This window comes from Poecilia latipinna, unplaced genomic scaffold (assembly GCF_001443285.1).
Source record: "Poecilia latipinna isolate Pla-1442-1.1 unplaced genomic scaffold, P_latipinna-1.0 Scaffold540, whole genome shotgun sequence".
NCBI classification, from domain to species: Eukaryota; Metazoa; Chordata; class Actinopteri; order Cyprinodontiformes; family Poeciliidae; genus Poecilia; species Poecilia latipinna.
Window position 1 is genome coordinate 306,706 of NW_015113156.1, and position 15,222 is coordinate 321,927.

Here is a 15,222-nt window from a genome sequence, read left to right on the forward strand (position 1 = left end):
GCATTGTTATTATTACAATATGTTGAGGTAGCTGAAGATTTTGGGTGATGGCATTAAATAAAGAAAAAGTTGCAGTTCATTTGATTCTAGAAATCAAATAGAAATACTGGCTAACAGAAAGCCAGTCCAGTTTATACTGAAATAATTCCTCCTGGCCATATTTTCCAATCATTTTAGTGATACGATAACCATAAGCGGCAGATTTCACTGTTACCACACACCACTCATCCTTTAAGTGTTTACCTCTCAAAATTGCCCCTTAATAAAAATAGGAACGATGTTTGGGGAGGGATTTATTATGTTTATATATGTTTACCTGAGCTGTCGTTATCATCTGATAGTATATCACTAAATCACTGGTTACCACTACAGTCAGACTCAAATTGCTGGTCTTGCAGGACTGGGTGGAGAGTTATTCCTCTGAAAGCAACTGCTTTGATAGCAAAACACCTCTAAGTGTCTCATTTCAGAAAGTGCTGAATAATGAAGGCCAGCAGCGGGACCACCTGTTGCGGATCAGTAGTGGACTTGAGTAAATTACACCCGCTGGATGATGAGAGGTCTCAGCCCACGCTCTCATCACAGGAGTGGGGCCCAATCAGTACAGGGCAGTGGAGGAGAAGTGGGTATATAGATCCAGTGAAGGTGGGAACTTTGCTGAGCAGTGATCTGAAACTGGGGAAACGACCTGAAAAAGCAAATATGGTTTCTAGAGTTGTGCTTCTAGGCGTCTTGTTTGGCGTGCTCATCCCGGTGGATATGGTCCCCGTTAAGGTCAGTGCCAAGAGAAAATGCTTTTATAGAGAGAGGTAGATTTATTGTACTCTAGAGTTAAATGATTTATTGATAATATTATGTATCTATTTACAACATTACTGACAGAATTCCACTGACGTACATGAGGGCAAACTGAGACTGAAGAGGAAATACTCTGGTGAGCTCTTTGAAGAAGGTATTTACATACAGCTGCATCTCAGTATGAATATGATCAATTCAAGAAGTGAAACTCGTATAGAATTATTACATGCAGAGTGGCATATTTAAAGTGTTTATTTCTGTTTGTTGAAACATCATATTAGATCAGTATAGTGCCCTACTAATAAAAATATGTCCTACTCGGTTGCGACTCCTTTTGCCATGATTTACAGCATTAGTGCAACTTTTTTTTGAAGGCACTCGATTGTGGTTCTGTTAATTTCTTTAATGGTGGCCTGCAGCTTCTAAGTCTTGTTGGAAAATTAAATCAGTATAGGTTTTTTATGAAGCTTTTTCCTTTAACTAAACTTTCCATTAATATGTTGTCATGCAGCACTCTGTGAACAACCAGCTTCTTCAGCAAAGGCCTTTCGAGGCTTACACTCCTTCTGCAGGGTGTTAGTAACTGTATTCTGGGAAACTGTCAAGTCGGCAGTTTTTCCCAGCTCTGGTCTCCAATATGACACAAGATAACCTTTTTATATTAAAAATCATTTGCCTGGTCTAATGTAATATTCCAATTTTTTGAGTAACAAAATTCTGGGTTCCATCTGTGATTCGTAAACTATAATTGTAAAAATTAATGAAAAAAAAAAAACTTAAAATCTTTCAAACTAGTTTCACTTTTTGAATTGTCTTACCTTTTAATGATATTCTAATTTACTGAGATGCACATTTACATGCAGTGATATTGTACATTTGAAGCTATAACATTTACAAAATCGACAAGGATCACTATGTTTTTGTGTTAAGATGAGCTCATGGACCGAGATGAAATGACCGCAATGGATCAGATCCTAGAAGTCAACAGCAGTAAGTGCAATGTAAATTGAAATAAACTGTGTTGATTCACTCTTTGTAAGCTTTGTTAAATGTTGCACTTCAGGGCTGCGGGCACCCAGAGGATTGTCATTCAGAGAAGGAGATATTGCCTATTCATATGTGCGCAGTGCCATAAACTGCCCTGGGAATGCCTGTCTGTGGCCCAAATCAATTGATGGATTTGTTTACGTTCCCTACCTCCTCTCTCCTGTATACGGTAGGAATTCATTTTAAAGAGGTTTACAGATCAACACACTTTGGTCTATTTTAATTAAATAGTCTTGTTGTTGTTTTTTTTTTATCTGTAGATGATATGGACAGAATCACAATAGAAACAGGAATGCAAGAAATTTCCTCTGGAACCTGCATCAAATTTATTCCTCGCACTCATGAGGCCAGCTTCCTTGACATCCAGCCTAGATACGGGTGAGACGGACTCCTTACTTCATGTAACTCTGCTTTGTGTGAGGAAGCACTGTAAGGTTTACTCTGTGCTCCCCCAGTTGCTGGTCGTTTCTGGGGCAGACCGGGGGAAGCCAGACTTTGTCACTGCAGACTCCTGGATGCATGTGGTCGGGGATTGCTGCTCATGAATTCATGCACGCCCTCGGCTTTGTGCACGAGCAATCCCGCTCGGACCGAGACCACTATGTCACCATTGTGTGGAAGAACATCTTGCCAGGTTTGGATGAATGGCCGCGACCAGGGATTTCCAATACATTTGAACTAAATAAGTCTAATGTCCCTTTTTCTGTGTGACAGAACAAATACACAACTTCAGGAAACAGGCGACGAACAATCTGAACAGCCCATACGACTACAGTTCTGTCATGCATTATGGACGGTGAGATGCTGCTTAAGGCAACATATAGTGTGTGTCTTCTGTGTTTGCTTTTTCTCTCACTTAAATTTTTAAAACAAATTTTATATAAAATAAATATGAGTTAAGTATGTACAAAAGGCAATCTTCGAAAAATTAGTTAGCTATTAAGAGGAAAACAGCAATACAAACCAGCCTGGCCCTGGGTGAAAAAGTAATTGTTAATTCATGCATTAACTCTTTTTTTGGAAGAACATCCTGTGGACTGATGAGAACAAAGTTGAACTAAATTCTTGATGGCAATTGTTACTAGCAAAAGTGTTAATGTTTAGAGAATTTTTTTTTAAGTGGGGCCATTTGTTTCCATAGCATGTGTCCCTTATGAACTAAATCATCATATAATAACTAAACATTTTATTTACTTAAGTAATCTTATGAGTAAAATATTTGATGAACTGAAACATTTAATTGTGATTTAAAAAACCCCACAAAAACAGAAGAAATTTGATTAAGGATTAATACTTTTTAGAATCAATTCAAAAATAAACTCTTTGCCTTAATGAATGCTGGGGTAACCTTACATTTTCTAAATCTCTGCTTCAGATATGCCTTCTCTGAGGACGGTGGACCAACAATCATTCCCAAACCAGACCCTTACATTCCTATTGGCCAACGAGATGGACCTAGTCCACTTGACCTGCATAAAATAAATGTTCTTTATAGCTGTGGTATGTAAAATAACACACAAACATCTCCAAAGAAAAAAAAAAGAAAGAAAAGAATTTAAAATAATTTTTAATCTGCTTGATTGTTTTGTTCTCACTTACAGGTGTTAATTAGTAATGAATTTGAACATCTCAGCTGTACGGTCCTGCCAGATGTCTGAAGTACATATTCTCGAGTAAATGATGCAGAACTCAAGATAAATTATTTTTGCAGTAGATGTGCTTTTATTATTAAGAGGTCTAAGTTTTTTTCAAATTGTGATTATTGTTTTTTAGTGCAAGGCCATTGAATTGCTAAAAGCATCAGTTAAGCTATGAATCACTCAAATATATACATCAATAAATATACTCAGTGCTGAAGCTCTAGATAATTGTTTCAAGTGTCTTAAAAAATAATTCTGTACCATCCTCTCTGTCACTCCCACTATTATGTCCGCTTAAATAAAGAAAATGCAGCAGAAAGTCTTGTGGCCAGTTTCACAATTTGTGTACTTATCAGAGATTGGTTATTGACAGCACAGCAGTAATAACATGACCTTGTCTGACAGCACTGAAAACATCAAGAGCCTCACACGTGCTCCCGCAAAATGGTGACTACCTGAACTGGAGATTTTAAAAAAATATTATATTATTATCAAATAAAAGTTAATTAAACAGAATTCACAAGTAACTGTCAAATTTGTTGCACTCCTGTTTGAGATGTGTAATATGCTTAAAAAACAAAACAACAACAAAAAAACTCCAATAAATATATTTCAACTTTATGAAATGACGTACGTTTTTACGTTATTAAGTCACGTGGTTGTGAAAACAGTTGAGGAAGGGAGGAGCTACAGTTTTACATTACTGCACACACACATACACACACGCGACCATAGTCGTTAGCCTCGCATATTAGTATCAGGTAGACTATTTCTCCGTGTAGCTTATTTATAGCACTAAAATGAGCGACAATGAGAAAGGCCGGGAATGTATGAACTCTGATTTAGTTTTTTTATTTTTATTTTATTTTTTTACTTCCTATGGTTCATGAAGAGCAACGAAAAAAGCCATTTGACGAGAAAACTGTCATATTAACGGTTTTTGTTATTTATCAACTGACACCACTGACCAAATGCTCACCTTCGTAGCTTGACATTCCAGTTGTAGTTTCATATGTGAATTTCTCTAACGCATTAAAAACGTTGATATAACATAAACTGAGTATAAAATTTCCTGCAAAAACGTATGTTGCTAACTTTAGCTACCTGGCTAATGCTAGCATTTCAATGTTAACTAGGCCTTAGGCTAACGATGAAGAAGCTGGCTTCCGATTCGTATCCAAGTGATTCGCCACCAGCTGTTACAAAATATATTTTTAGCAACACGTTAAATTAGATCTGGTGCTAAAACGATAAAAGTCTCACTCATGCAGTTTAGGATTATTTATCATGCATTAAATTCCTGGGCTACAGAAGGTTGTAGAGTAAAAAAAATAATCGGTTTATATTTTAGCAACTCAAATTGATTTAAAAATATTTATACGACATATGACAAATATAAACCTTATGTATATTTAAGCATGTACAGAGATTGTCTTTTACATGAAGATAGCTGTTTTGTCAATTCATAAATAGGAACCTACGAATCGAAACCTATCTTTATTGTTAATTTAAGGTGTTGTTAATATCTCCTTTCGATTTAGCAACCAAAAGGTTGGTTAGGTGAGAGCTTTAAACAGCAAAAAGACAGACACTGCAAGTCAGGTAAACCAAAGTCTTGTCGTAAGCATAGAAATTTCATTTTCGATGTCCTTTGATAGAATATTCTAGAACGTCGAGGTGACGCCGTTTTGTTGCACATGAAATTAAATCTTACGTTATGCAATATGCGTTTCGTTTGGCTCATTTTTAGGGTAGGTTTAATACTTATTTAAAATATGCACTTCGTTTAGTAATGTTGACTGAACAGCAGTCTGGGGTTTCCTTATCGGTTTTTGGCGCGCCTAGCCCGCGCCATTAAATCGACACGGAAGAGTAAAAATAATTTGCTGTTTTAAATCAAACAGCCTCAAGATTCTTCATTTGTTTCACCTCGGTCATGCAGGTTGTAATATTCGCTGTTTAAACAGGCGCTTCAATGAATTGCTCGTCTGAATAGACAATGAAGAACGATGCTGAAGTTGGTGTCCGATTCACAGCTGCAGATTCTTTAAAGGGCTATTTCACAAAATTCGACGAATGCAGTTTTTATTCCGCTTTGGTTTGAAATCTAAAATACAAGTATGTTTAAAATTTGAAGCTGGATAATTTTATACACATTGCATATTCAGAAATGCAGTTTGTGATGTATGTTATTTGTGGAAAATGTAAAGCGGTGCTCCTTTTTTTAATTTAAATGGTCAGTGGTACAAACCACAAACATGTTGTTAAATCTGTCATTAACCTAGAAATATGTCTTTAAGTTTATCTTGGATTTGTATTGTTTGAGGTGATCCCATTATCAGCCATTATCAGTTCGATTTTAATTCTATAAAAGCTTTAATTTTTTTCATAAATTGAGTGCTTATTTCACAAACTGTGTTTTGTTATTAATGTAAAGAGCATACATTAACACAAATCATTGCTGGGTATCTAGTTTAGGTCTAAATGATCACGTTTGTAAATATAATGAAAAAGCCCTTTTATTCATAGAACAAAGCTGAGTTTCCAATTAGAGGCGAACATCAGGAACAGCAGTGTAGCTTCTTCATCTTTCCATTGTTGGGTGTACAAACCCTTCTGCTGAAGTATGAACCTGGCTTTGATTTAGCAAGTAACGTCCTCACTTGTGAACACCTCAAATATTTATCTTCAATCATCTTGTGAATTGTTGAACGCCTGCTTAACCAGTTAGCAGTATGCCGAAGGGTAGGGCAGATCTGGTTTTTCAGTGAAGATAATTGCACATTGGCATTTACGGGATATGCGTACTCGCTGCTTTTTGATGGAGGTGAATACAAATGATTTGTAACTTTAACTTGAGGTTGTTTTGGTTAACCTAGATTTACTGTATTTTGGGTAAAATGGGAGATAATAATTCAGATTATGACCTTTTCATTTACAGTGGTTTTATCTTCACTATGAAAGGAATGCAATTTAACGGGAACTGTTTTAAACAAGACTACTTTTATTTTTTTGTAAGTAAAAAAGGATAAGGTGTGTTTAAAATTAGGAACAAATGGATGCGCTGTGTGTATTTTTTTGTGTTCAAAATCCCTGGGTTTCCATCAGACACAGGGTTGACCAATTGGCTGCAATGCTCATTGAGCAACAATTTACAGAACTATTGCATCTTCCCTTTTATTGCAATCTTATTTTTTTATAAAATTACTTGAAAGACACGGTAGTGAATGTGGAACCACTGAAAGTGAAATGAATCCAACTAACACTGAGCATTTGCAAACTTTTAACATTTGTCACAAAATCCTGATGAAAATTTGAATGAGCGTGCCGTTTTAATTGTAGTCATAAATTCTTCATCCTTTTCTTTTCCATTAAGGTTAAGGTTCGACGAAGAAAATGCAGAAGAAGTCTCATGTCCACTTTATTTTCAGTAATATGAAGCTCAGATGTGTGAAGCTGAATTGTTGAATGCATGCTAAACATGAGGAGGGAAGAACTTTGAGCAGTGTGTGAGAAGGGGAAGTCAGAAGATGTAAGAAAATTGAAGAAAGAAGAATAATGTGAAGTAATGAAGTTACAGAAATGAAGTTAAGGAAGTAATCTGGATAAGGTCGCTGCGCTAAGTAATTTTCTGGTCTATTTATCCAATGCGTGCATGTCATTGTTATTGAATACATCACACTTTAATTTATGTTATTGCTATTTTATTTTGTCTTTTATTTTTGTAATCTTAATTACCTAATTATACTTGCTGATGTAATCCTAGTGATAACATCCTTCCACTGGTTAGATAAAATAGCTTTAACCCTGCATTCATAATTGCCAATTTCTACGTTTTGTGTATCATTTTTTTTTCCTTCAAATTTTCCAGGATAGTTTTAAATCTCAACTACAGAGTTGTTGTAGCACATTTCTTCATATTTATCACTTCTTCTGTGATGATGACGTCCTTCTGTGTGTGTGTGTGGTTCGTTCAGGAGTCTCGCTCCGCTTCCAGGAGCGCGAGTCCCCATGCCCCTGGGAAGTCGGCGAGCCGCTCTCCAGCTCGTTCAAAAGATGGATCCCACCATTCCCGTTCTAAGTCCTGGTCCCGCTCCAGGTCCAGATCAGGGTGAGTTTTATTTATTCATTTATTTATTTATTTATTTTTTTAAAGAGCAAATAGTGGCACAGAAATCAGATCCTTCAAGCGGTGTTTTGGATAAATGTTAAAAGTTTGTCTCTGCCGTTTCAGCTCCCATTCTAACCACGGCTCTCATAAGCACTACAGCCATTCTCGGTCGCGCTCCAGGTCCGGCAGGCGCCGGTCCCGCAGCCGCTCCTACAGTGGAGAGCGCCGCCGCAGGAGCCTCAGTCATTCCCCCATGTCTAATCGCCGCAGGCACATCGGCAATCGGGTGTGTTGTTTTTGAAAAATAAAGTGTATTCATTCATTATGTTTGTGGAGTAGCACAGTATCAGAAAAAAAACTAATGGCAATTATTATGATGGTATCCATTGTGAGTAACCCATGTTTTTTTTTCTCCCATGTTTTGATCTTGCATTACCAGTCTGGAAATAAATGTGTATATTTTTGTGTAATTAATTTCTGTAAAATGTAAACTTTTAATTTTCCTGAAACTTCAGGCTAATCCAGATCCAAATGCTTGCCTGGGAGTGTTTGGCCTGAGCCTGTACACCACAGAGAGGGATCTGAGGGACGTCTTCTCTAAGTACGGGCCCCTGGCGGATGTTTGCATCGTGTACGACCAGCAGTCCAGGCGCTCCAGGGGCTTTGCTTTTGTTTACTTTGAGAACACAGCTGATGCTAAAGAGGTAGTGCATTTTATCCAAACAATTATTATTAAAAAACATTAAAAAAAATCTAAATAGAAACACTGCTTGGGATTTTGTATAAAAACACACTTTGTTTGCTATCAGGCAAAGGACCGAGCGAATGGCATGGAGCTGGACGGTCGTAGAATCCGGGTGGATTTCTCAATCACAAAAAGACCTCACACCCCGACCCCGGGAATCTACATGGGACGGCCCACATAGTACGTCAGCTACAGCGAATAGTGTGTGTGTGTGTGTGTGTGAATGAATAACTCCTGTGCCTTAAAAAAATGGTTATCTCCTTTTTATACAGTTCCCCCCCTCCCCCCAATTTAACACCACTAATTTCAAAACATTTTTTTGAGAATTTAAGTGATAGATTAAAACTAACTGGTGCCTGACTGTGAAGTGGTTTTTTTTTAGTTGTGCTTGCCAACAGGGACAATGATACTCCTAGTCAAACGGTGGAGCCAAGCACAAAACGGATATAAAGTTGGTTCAGATCAGTTGCAAAGGAAAGGATTAAAATCGGTTTGTTTTTATGAAATACAGTAAGAAGAAATCTTTACTCATTAACTTGAGAATTTCTGCCAAGACTCTAAAGATTGCTGTTCAGTGCACTACGTCCTGTCTGGTGGAGCTGGAACTGTTTTACAGAGATTCATCAAGTGAAATTTCATACTTTAAATTTGTATAGCTAGTAGAGCCACACTCTGTGTGTGACCAGTTTCATGTTTGCAAGTAGAGTTTAAGAAACAAATAATTCCACTTCCAAATTAAGCATAACGATTTTGTTTTTGAACCTGTCGCATAAAATCCCCTCCCAGAAAAATACATTTAAGTTGTTAGTCGTGATGTGAAAAAGTTATAAATCGTTTCATGAAGCTTTGTAGGTGTTTTGAAATTTAAACTCCGATAAGCATGGCTGCCTGTAATGGAGCTCCTGATGAGATGCTGAGCATAAAAACCTTGTGTTTTAAAATTAAACAGGAATATGTTACTTGTGTGCATTATGGTTTTACATCTGACTGTTTCTCATCAGTGGTGGCGGTGGTGGCGGAGGTCCCGGTGGTCCTCGGCGCTATTCACGCGACTACGACCGTGGCTATGACCGTGGATACGATAGAGGTGGCTATGATCGCTATGACGACAGGGACTACTACAGATCATACAGGTAACACTCCCAGTTTGTCAGTTGGTATTTTGCTGATTATCATTGAAGAATCAAAGCTCTGTTCTCTTTGTCCTGCTTTTTGTTTTAATTCTAAATGTTACTGGTAAGAAAATTTGTTTCAATTTTAGACGAAGATCTCCATCACCATACTACAGAGGAGCATACAGATCTCGGTCAAGATCCCGGTCTTATTCTCCTCGTAAGTCCAAATATTACCCGCAGTCGTCTTAAAACGTTGGCTTGTTTGTAACTTGTAGGGTTTTTAACTAACGGCTGCTTTCTTTCACAGGTCGCTATTGAGCAGATCAGGAAGACATAAATCCCTTTTTTTCCATGGACAGACGAGGCGTTTCTCCTAAAGATTTGACTTTCTTGTAGATATCATATTCTTAAGGTGATATATTGCTTTCTTTAATGTGGAGTTTCATGGGAAAAATTTGTGCAAAGTCCTGAGAGAGCAGAATACCAGCAGCGTAAGCTTAGCAATGTACTGATGTGAAAAGTGTTGGCAGAAAACCTTTTCACCCGTTTCTGCCCCTGTGGTAGTTATCCCTCTGCACAATGTGAAACTTGGAAGATGCTCGTCTGCTTATTCTCAGCTGGTTAGTTTATTGTGTAATTTGGAGCTTAAAAATTTCAACCTTGGTTGAATCTTTGTGATTCATTAGGCACTATTGTTCTCCAGAGACACTTTTTTTTTTTAACTTCAGAGAACATTCAGTGTCTGGTCATGACAATATACTCCTATTTAACAGACATTTCTCATTCAACTCCACATTAAAGAAACCAAACGGATGATGATGACGATGATGATCACCACTCTTCCTCTTCCCTATCATTAATCAGTGAAAATGGAAAAACACATTTGAAGCAGTGTGTCCTTGTTTTAAATTTTAAATGTACAGGCCAGTGTTGTTCTAACTGGCGTGTTAATTTATGGGGTTTTCTTGTGTACAAACTGAGTGAGAATTCAGCAAAATTTAAACAAATTAAAAGGGAATAGTTTTCTTTTCCACCAAGACTCGTGTCGTTTCTGAAGACTCTGGCATTCTTTCTCTCTTATCCTAAAAACCTTTTTTTATGAATATGCTTTAGATATATAATTTACATACAGCAAAGTCTGCGTTTAACTTTTAGCTTAGAAATATTTTTAAATGGTGACAAATTTGAGCTTTTATTTTCTCTTTTGGTTTTGACATGTTTGGATTTTTGCACAGAAAATTAACTGTTGTAAACTATGCAGATGAGTTTTAATCAGAATTTATGCAAAGTTTGTAAAACTCATGAAACAATTTGACATTTAGGCTTTGCTTTAAAATACAATTAAGACCTTCCACACTGGTTTGGATTGAGTTTCTATGTTCATTCCCTCCTGATTCATGAAAGTAGTGATATTTTCTATGATTTGGCTGGGAAGCTGGCATTTCAATAGCTGGATAAACGGCAACTTTTAAGAGTTTTTGTGAGGATTTTGAATTTAATCTTCTGAAACTGGGAAAGAAAAAAAATGTGTCCATGTGAGACATGATGCATTTGCTCACTGGATGGCTTTTCTCATAATCAAGTCACAGGTAAATTCACCTTCACAGCCATGAGATCAGGTTATTTTCCTTACCCAGTTCAAATTGATGTTTGCTGCTGCTCACATGAAGAGAAACAAGCTTCATCAAACAAGAGGAAACTGAAGTTCAACAACTACCCCTGCTGGTCACTGTGAACCTCTGAAAAGTCCTCAGAAGGGTGTTGTAACCAAAGATTAATTTGACCAAGATAAGGTACAAATGATCAGTTTTGTTCTTTCTGGCTGTTGTAGTTCAGCTCTAAGACACATGTTTTTTGTTTTTTTTTGTAGCAGATTAGGTGAATTGTCCTTATTTTGCTGTAAATGTGTACCTTTTAAATGAAACCAACAAGCAAATTCTAAGGAAGACTAGTTTGGTTTCATTTTACAGGAAAGTGGACAGACACCATATTTAAACTGACGCACCAGGAGGAAGTAGTGTTGAGAAAGTGTGATTTCCTTCAAGTCCTTTCTCAATATCCAAATAGTTGTTTTATATGTTCAGAAATGTACATTGTAATTATTTGCATATTTGTGGAAAGTTCAGTTTTTTCCAATTTTGGCTGATTAAACCAAAGCTGGAGGTAACGAAACATGATAGGGAATGAAAGATGTTAAAAAAAAAAAAAAAGAATTATGTGCTAACAAAAGCTGCTGCAAGTTTTAAACCTTTTACTATAATATTCAGTGTTCGGAAAGTGTGTAATATACGCAGGCATTGCAGCAGTCAGGAGACAGAAACCACCCGTTGCACTGCTGGCCACACCTTGGAAATTAATTTCCATGTTCCACCACAAGTCCACATGTATGTGTGTCTCCACGTTCCTCCAAATGTCGCATGCATTTCCATTCGGGGTGGAAATAATTTGCACAATCTGAAAGCCCAGTGACCCAATTTTCAGAAAACTGCCTAAAAGCAGAAATTTGTATTTTTGAGTTTTATTGGGGGTTTGGAGCTTGCTCTTTCCATTTTTAACTGTTGATTTTTTTGACTGGCAGCAAAAAAAACAAACAAAAAAAACCCCAAAAACAAAGACCCCACAATAACTGAGCGTGTGTGCATGCCATTGGGAAAGTAAAGAGCTGTTTTGTAAATATGCCACAGTTTGGACATTCCTCTGTTCATACACTGACGGAAACAAGGCAAGAGAGAAGGAGCTGGTCACTCCTGCTGCTGGCACTTTCTGCACTACAGTGGGGTGGCAGTAATGCTCCGAAAGCTCAGGGAAAGAAGTCACATGTAAAGAGAAAAGAATTAGGCTCCTCCCCTTGGGTAACTAGGTACAAGACTACACAACCATGCATGAGCACAGCTGCCACAGCCTTGCAAAGCTTTTGTTTGCAGTCCGCCTTAAAACATGCTTCCCTCCCAAACACACCCATTTGCAAACACTTACACAACCGCCACAGCAAATAAAAGGATTCATGTGTACAGCATCGAGTGGCTCCTTCAAGAATCCCCTTCTGTTCTTATCAGCATTTGGCTTTTCCACCATTTAGGCTGTGCTCAAAAAGGGATTTAGAGACTCTCAGCTATAAATCTAGTTTTCTTTTAATTATTATTTCTCCCAGAGCAATATGTACAAGGACAGCAGTGTGGTTTCACTTTCTTTATTGCCTTTTTTTGGTCCGTGTGTTTGTTGAAGGAATGCTTTTGTCTGTATTTCAATGTAAATACTACAAAAATCAAATATTTCTCAAACAGGTGCTGAATGCAGTGAAAGGATCCCAGAAATCCATATTTCTGGCTCCCTCATAAATAATTAAAAGCCTCAACTGAGGGAGGGATCATTGGTTTACTGGTTTAAGTCGACAACGATTTGAATTTTCCACACAGCAGCTCCTATTTACTTCCTCCTTCTCCGCTGGCACAAGGGGAGGGACTGTCAAAGATCCCTGGTCTGACGACCTTAAAGACTTCAGAGTTGGACGCTATATAGAATTTAAACTCATTGAATGTAGTGTAATAAAAGTTCCTTGGAATGAGTTCATATTCATAAATCTTTGTATGAACATAGGACTGGTTAAAGTTCCTGAGAAAGTTAAAAAATATATATACATGACCTATGTGGAGTGGGTTACTCTTAGAATGACAAACGTTGCTCATAATAGCGTCCACCGTCCAATCCACCCATTATCTACACTTGCATATGTTTTCAGGGACATGAACATGTGCTAATATATTGGCATTAAAATCTATATTATAGCCATGAACTTGGGTGAGGTGCAGCATTTATTGACTTATCGTCCATTGTCCCCCTTTTTGGGCCTTCAAATGAGATCAGGATCACATATTTATTTGAAAGAAATGAACACAGTTTCAGTATTTTAAAGTCACAGTCTGTAAATGTTGTATGGACTTTAAACAGCTTGTACTAATTTTTTTTAATTAATAACTAAAAGAAGCTAATTATTTGAACATACACACTTGACAACATTCACTTACATTATAAAATGTAAAGAAATAAAAAAATGCAACGATTTAAACATAAAAAAAAAATAAAAATGGGGCGAGGGGGAGTCTGTTGCCACCGTAAACCCTATAAAGTTCATGTCAGGTTAAACTTGTCCAATTTTGTTGTAAAACCTTAAAATTATTAGTGGCCCCCCGTAGAGCCGCCCTTTCAAGACTTTCTGGAAACGGCCCTGCACTTCCCTTCTCTTCTCACTCCAAACCAAGCCAAGCCCCTTACTCCCATGCAACCTGGAGGCCCTTATTATGATTTGATGAAATAACCCCCCTCTGCCTCCTTTAAGCCCATCCCTTTCGCAGAACACAGCACAGTCATCACCATGCCCCTCTGTACGCCGGACGAGCGGCACATGCACCTCCAAACATTTTTTCTTGTGATTTTTAAGGGAGATTTTGTTTAGAGGCGGCGCTTGTTGGCTCCGGAGTAATAGCGTCGTAACGACACTTTTTTTTTTCTTTTTTTTCCCCACCCCACCCACCTGCCCCCCCCCCCCCAGACCCTGTTGAAAGAGTTTGACCAGGGCCAGAGTTGGTCGGTAACTGGGGGGTCGCTCATTTAGCTCCCTATTATCCTGGAGGACGATTTTTCTTTCCCCCAAAATACATTTTATTTTATTTTTTTTATTTTATTTTTCAAAAATTGGTTTCTGCTGCTCTCAATATCGTCTCACTCCTGAGATCTGGCAAGCCTTTCGAGATTTTCCCCCCTTCTTCTGCTCTTCAGATCATGAACAAACTATATGTTGGGAATTTAAGTCCTTCGGTCACAGTCGAGGACTTGGAGCAGCTCTTCGGGGAGAGGGAGCTGCCAGCGCCCGAGCAGGTCCTGCTAAAATCCGGCTATGCTTTTGTGGACTTCCCCGACCAGAACTCGGCCATAAAGGCTATAGAGACTCTCTCTGGTAAGTGTGTGGATTTTTGATATTTGCGCTGAGTGATGCTTGCTCGCTGCTGACAGGGGAAATCACACTACAGTAGGTCAAAGTAAAAAAAATGTGTAATATTTATTATTTTGGTTTCTTTACAAAAATATATATATAAATAAATAAAATAAACAACAAATCTGTGTTTAGCACGGGACGGTGTTTGTGATTAGAGTTGGAGATATTGGATAAATGATCGATCCCACGCAGGACACACTCGAAAGATACATATATATTTTTTAGAGGAAAACACCCGCGGTCTTAACGCAAATTTCCACGCGCAAGAATCACCTTTTAATTTCTCCTTTTATTTTAAGGAGATTCCGATAGTGCATGGCGCTACTTTCTTTTTTTCCTTTTTTTTATTTCGCGATCAGCCGCTGGAATGTATATGGGATGGTCTCTGACTGACTGACTGGGTTCGGGTAGGCATAATTATTTTTCACTTATTTTTCGTCCTGATTTTATTGACGAGCGCAGCGCGGCGCCAGCGCGGAAAACTTGTCGGATCCCTGTTCCCCCGGTGTCCGGCTATGTTTTTACGAGGTGTCTTGGAGGTGGGTCACGGGGGTCCGGAGGAAAAGGGCTCATAAACAGGTAGCTGAGTGTTGGAGGAGGAGGTGGAGAGAGGGGGGGGGGGGGAGGACGAGGGGAGACGCTAATTCCGTGCTGCGCCAGGCCACTCGCTCCTTCTATTTGTACGTGATAGTAACCAAAAAAAACAAAAAAACAAACAAAACAACAACAACACCGTGGAAGCTCCTACCTAATATCTGCTTGGCGTTGTATTC

General features: G+C 38.1%; 2 protein-coding genes across 6 annotated transcripts; both read left to right on the forward strand.

Annotated features, from left to right (window-relative positions):
• The first annotated feature begins 327 nt into the window (after nt 1-327).
• On the forward strand, nt 328-3,804 carry hce2l1 (high choriolytic enzyme 2-like 1). Of its 2 annotated transcripts, none has more exons than XM_015041170.1 (9): nt 328-774; nt 883-952; nt 1,729-1,788; nt 1,862-2,014; nt 2,106-2,223; nt 2,301-2,479; nt 2,560-2,641; nt 3,221-3,345; nt 3,447-3,804. In XM_015041170.1, exons 1-9 carry the CDS (start codon nt 484-486, stop codon nt 3,455-3,457), a joined length of 1,089 nt encoding a protein of 362 aa, XP_014896656.1. In that variant the 5' UTR covers nt 328-483; the 3' UTR covers nt 3,458-3,804. The 2 variants fall into 2 exon arrangements, with proteins under 2 accessions (XP_014896656.1, XP_014896657.1); XM_015041171.1 differs by having other exon boundaries at nt 883-934.
• A 466-nt stretch (nt 3,805-4,270) lies between these two features.
• Nucleotides 4,271-10,493, forward strand: LOC106952814 (transformer-2 protein homolog beta-like). 4 transcript variants are annotated; one of them, XM_015041177.1, is made up of 9 exons: nt 4,271-4,309; nt 7,463-7,596; nt 7,720-7,882; nt 8,112-8,300; nt 8,406-8,521; nt 8,710-8,712; nt 9,340-9,474; nt 9,603-9,673; nt 9,764-10,493. In XM_015041177.1, the coding sequence occupies exons 1-9, from the start codon at nt 4,286-4,288 to the stop codon at nt 9,772-9,774; spliced, it is 846 nt and encodes a 281-aa protein (XP_014896663.1). In that variant the 5' UTR covers nt 4,271-4,285; the 3' UTR covers nt 9,775-10,493. The 4 variants fall into 4 exon arrangements, with proteins under 4 accessions (XP_014896663.1, XP_014896660.1, XP_014896662.1 ...); XM_015041174.1 differs by lacking the exon at nt 4,271-4,309 and having other exon boundaries at nt 5,867-7,596; XM_015041176.1 differs by lacking the exons at nt 4,271-4,309; nt 8,710-8,712 and having other exon boundaries at nt 5,867-7,596; nt 9,352-9,474.
• The last annotated feature ends 4,729 nt before the right edge of the window (nt 10,494-15,222 follow it).

Bases quoted from the DNA above. Each gene is read 5' to 3' on its own strand.
- LOC106952814 (XM_015041174.1), top strand. From the start codon at position 7,424: ATGATGACGTCCTTCTGTGTGTGTGTGTGGTTCGTTCAGGAGTCTCGC. The intron at 7,883-8,111 runs GTGTGTTGTTTT...CTGAAACTTCAG, and splicing joins GCAGGCACATCGGCAATCGG to GCTAATCCAGATCCAAATGC. The intron at 9,475-9,602 runs GTAACACTCCCA...TTTCAATTTTAG, and splicing joins GACTACTACAGATCATACAG to ACGAAGATCTCCATCACCAT.
- hce2l1 (XM_015041170.1), top strand. From the start codon at position 484: ATGAAGGCCAGCAGCGGGACCACCTGTTGCGGATCAGTAGTGGACTTG. The intron at 1,789-1,861 runs GTAAGTGCAATG...GTTGCACTTCAG, and splicing joins GATCCTAGAAGTCAACAGCA to GGCTGCGGGCACCCAGAGGA. The intron at 2,642-3,220 runs GTGAGATGCTGC...TCTCTGCTTCAG, and splicing joins TCTGTCATGCATTATGGACG to ATATGCCTTCTCTGAGGACG.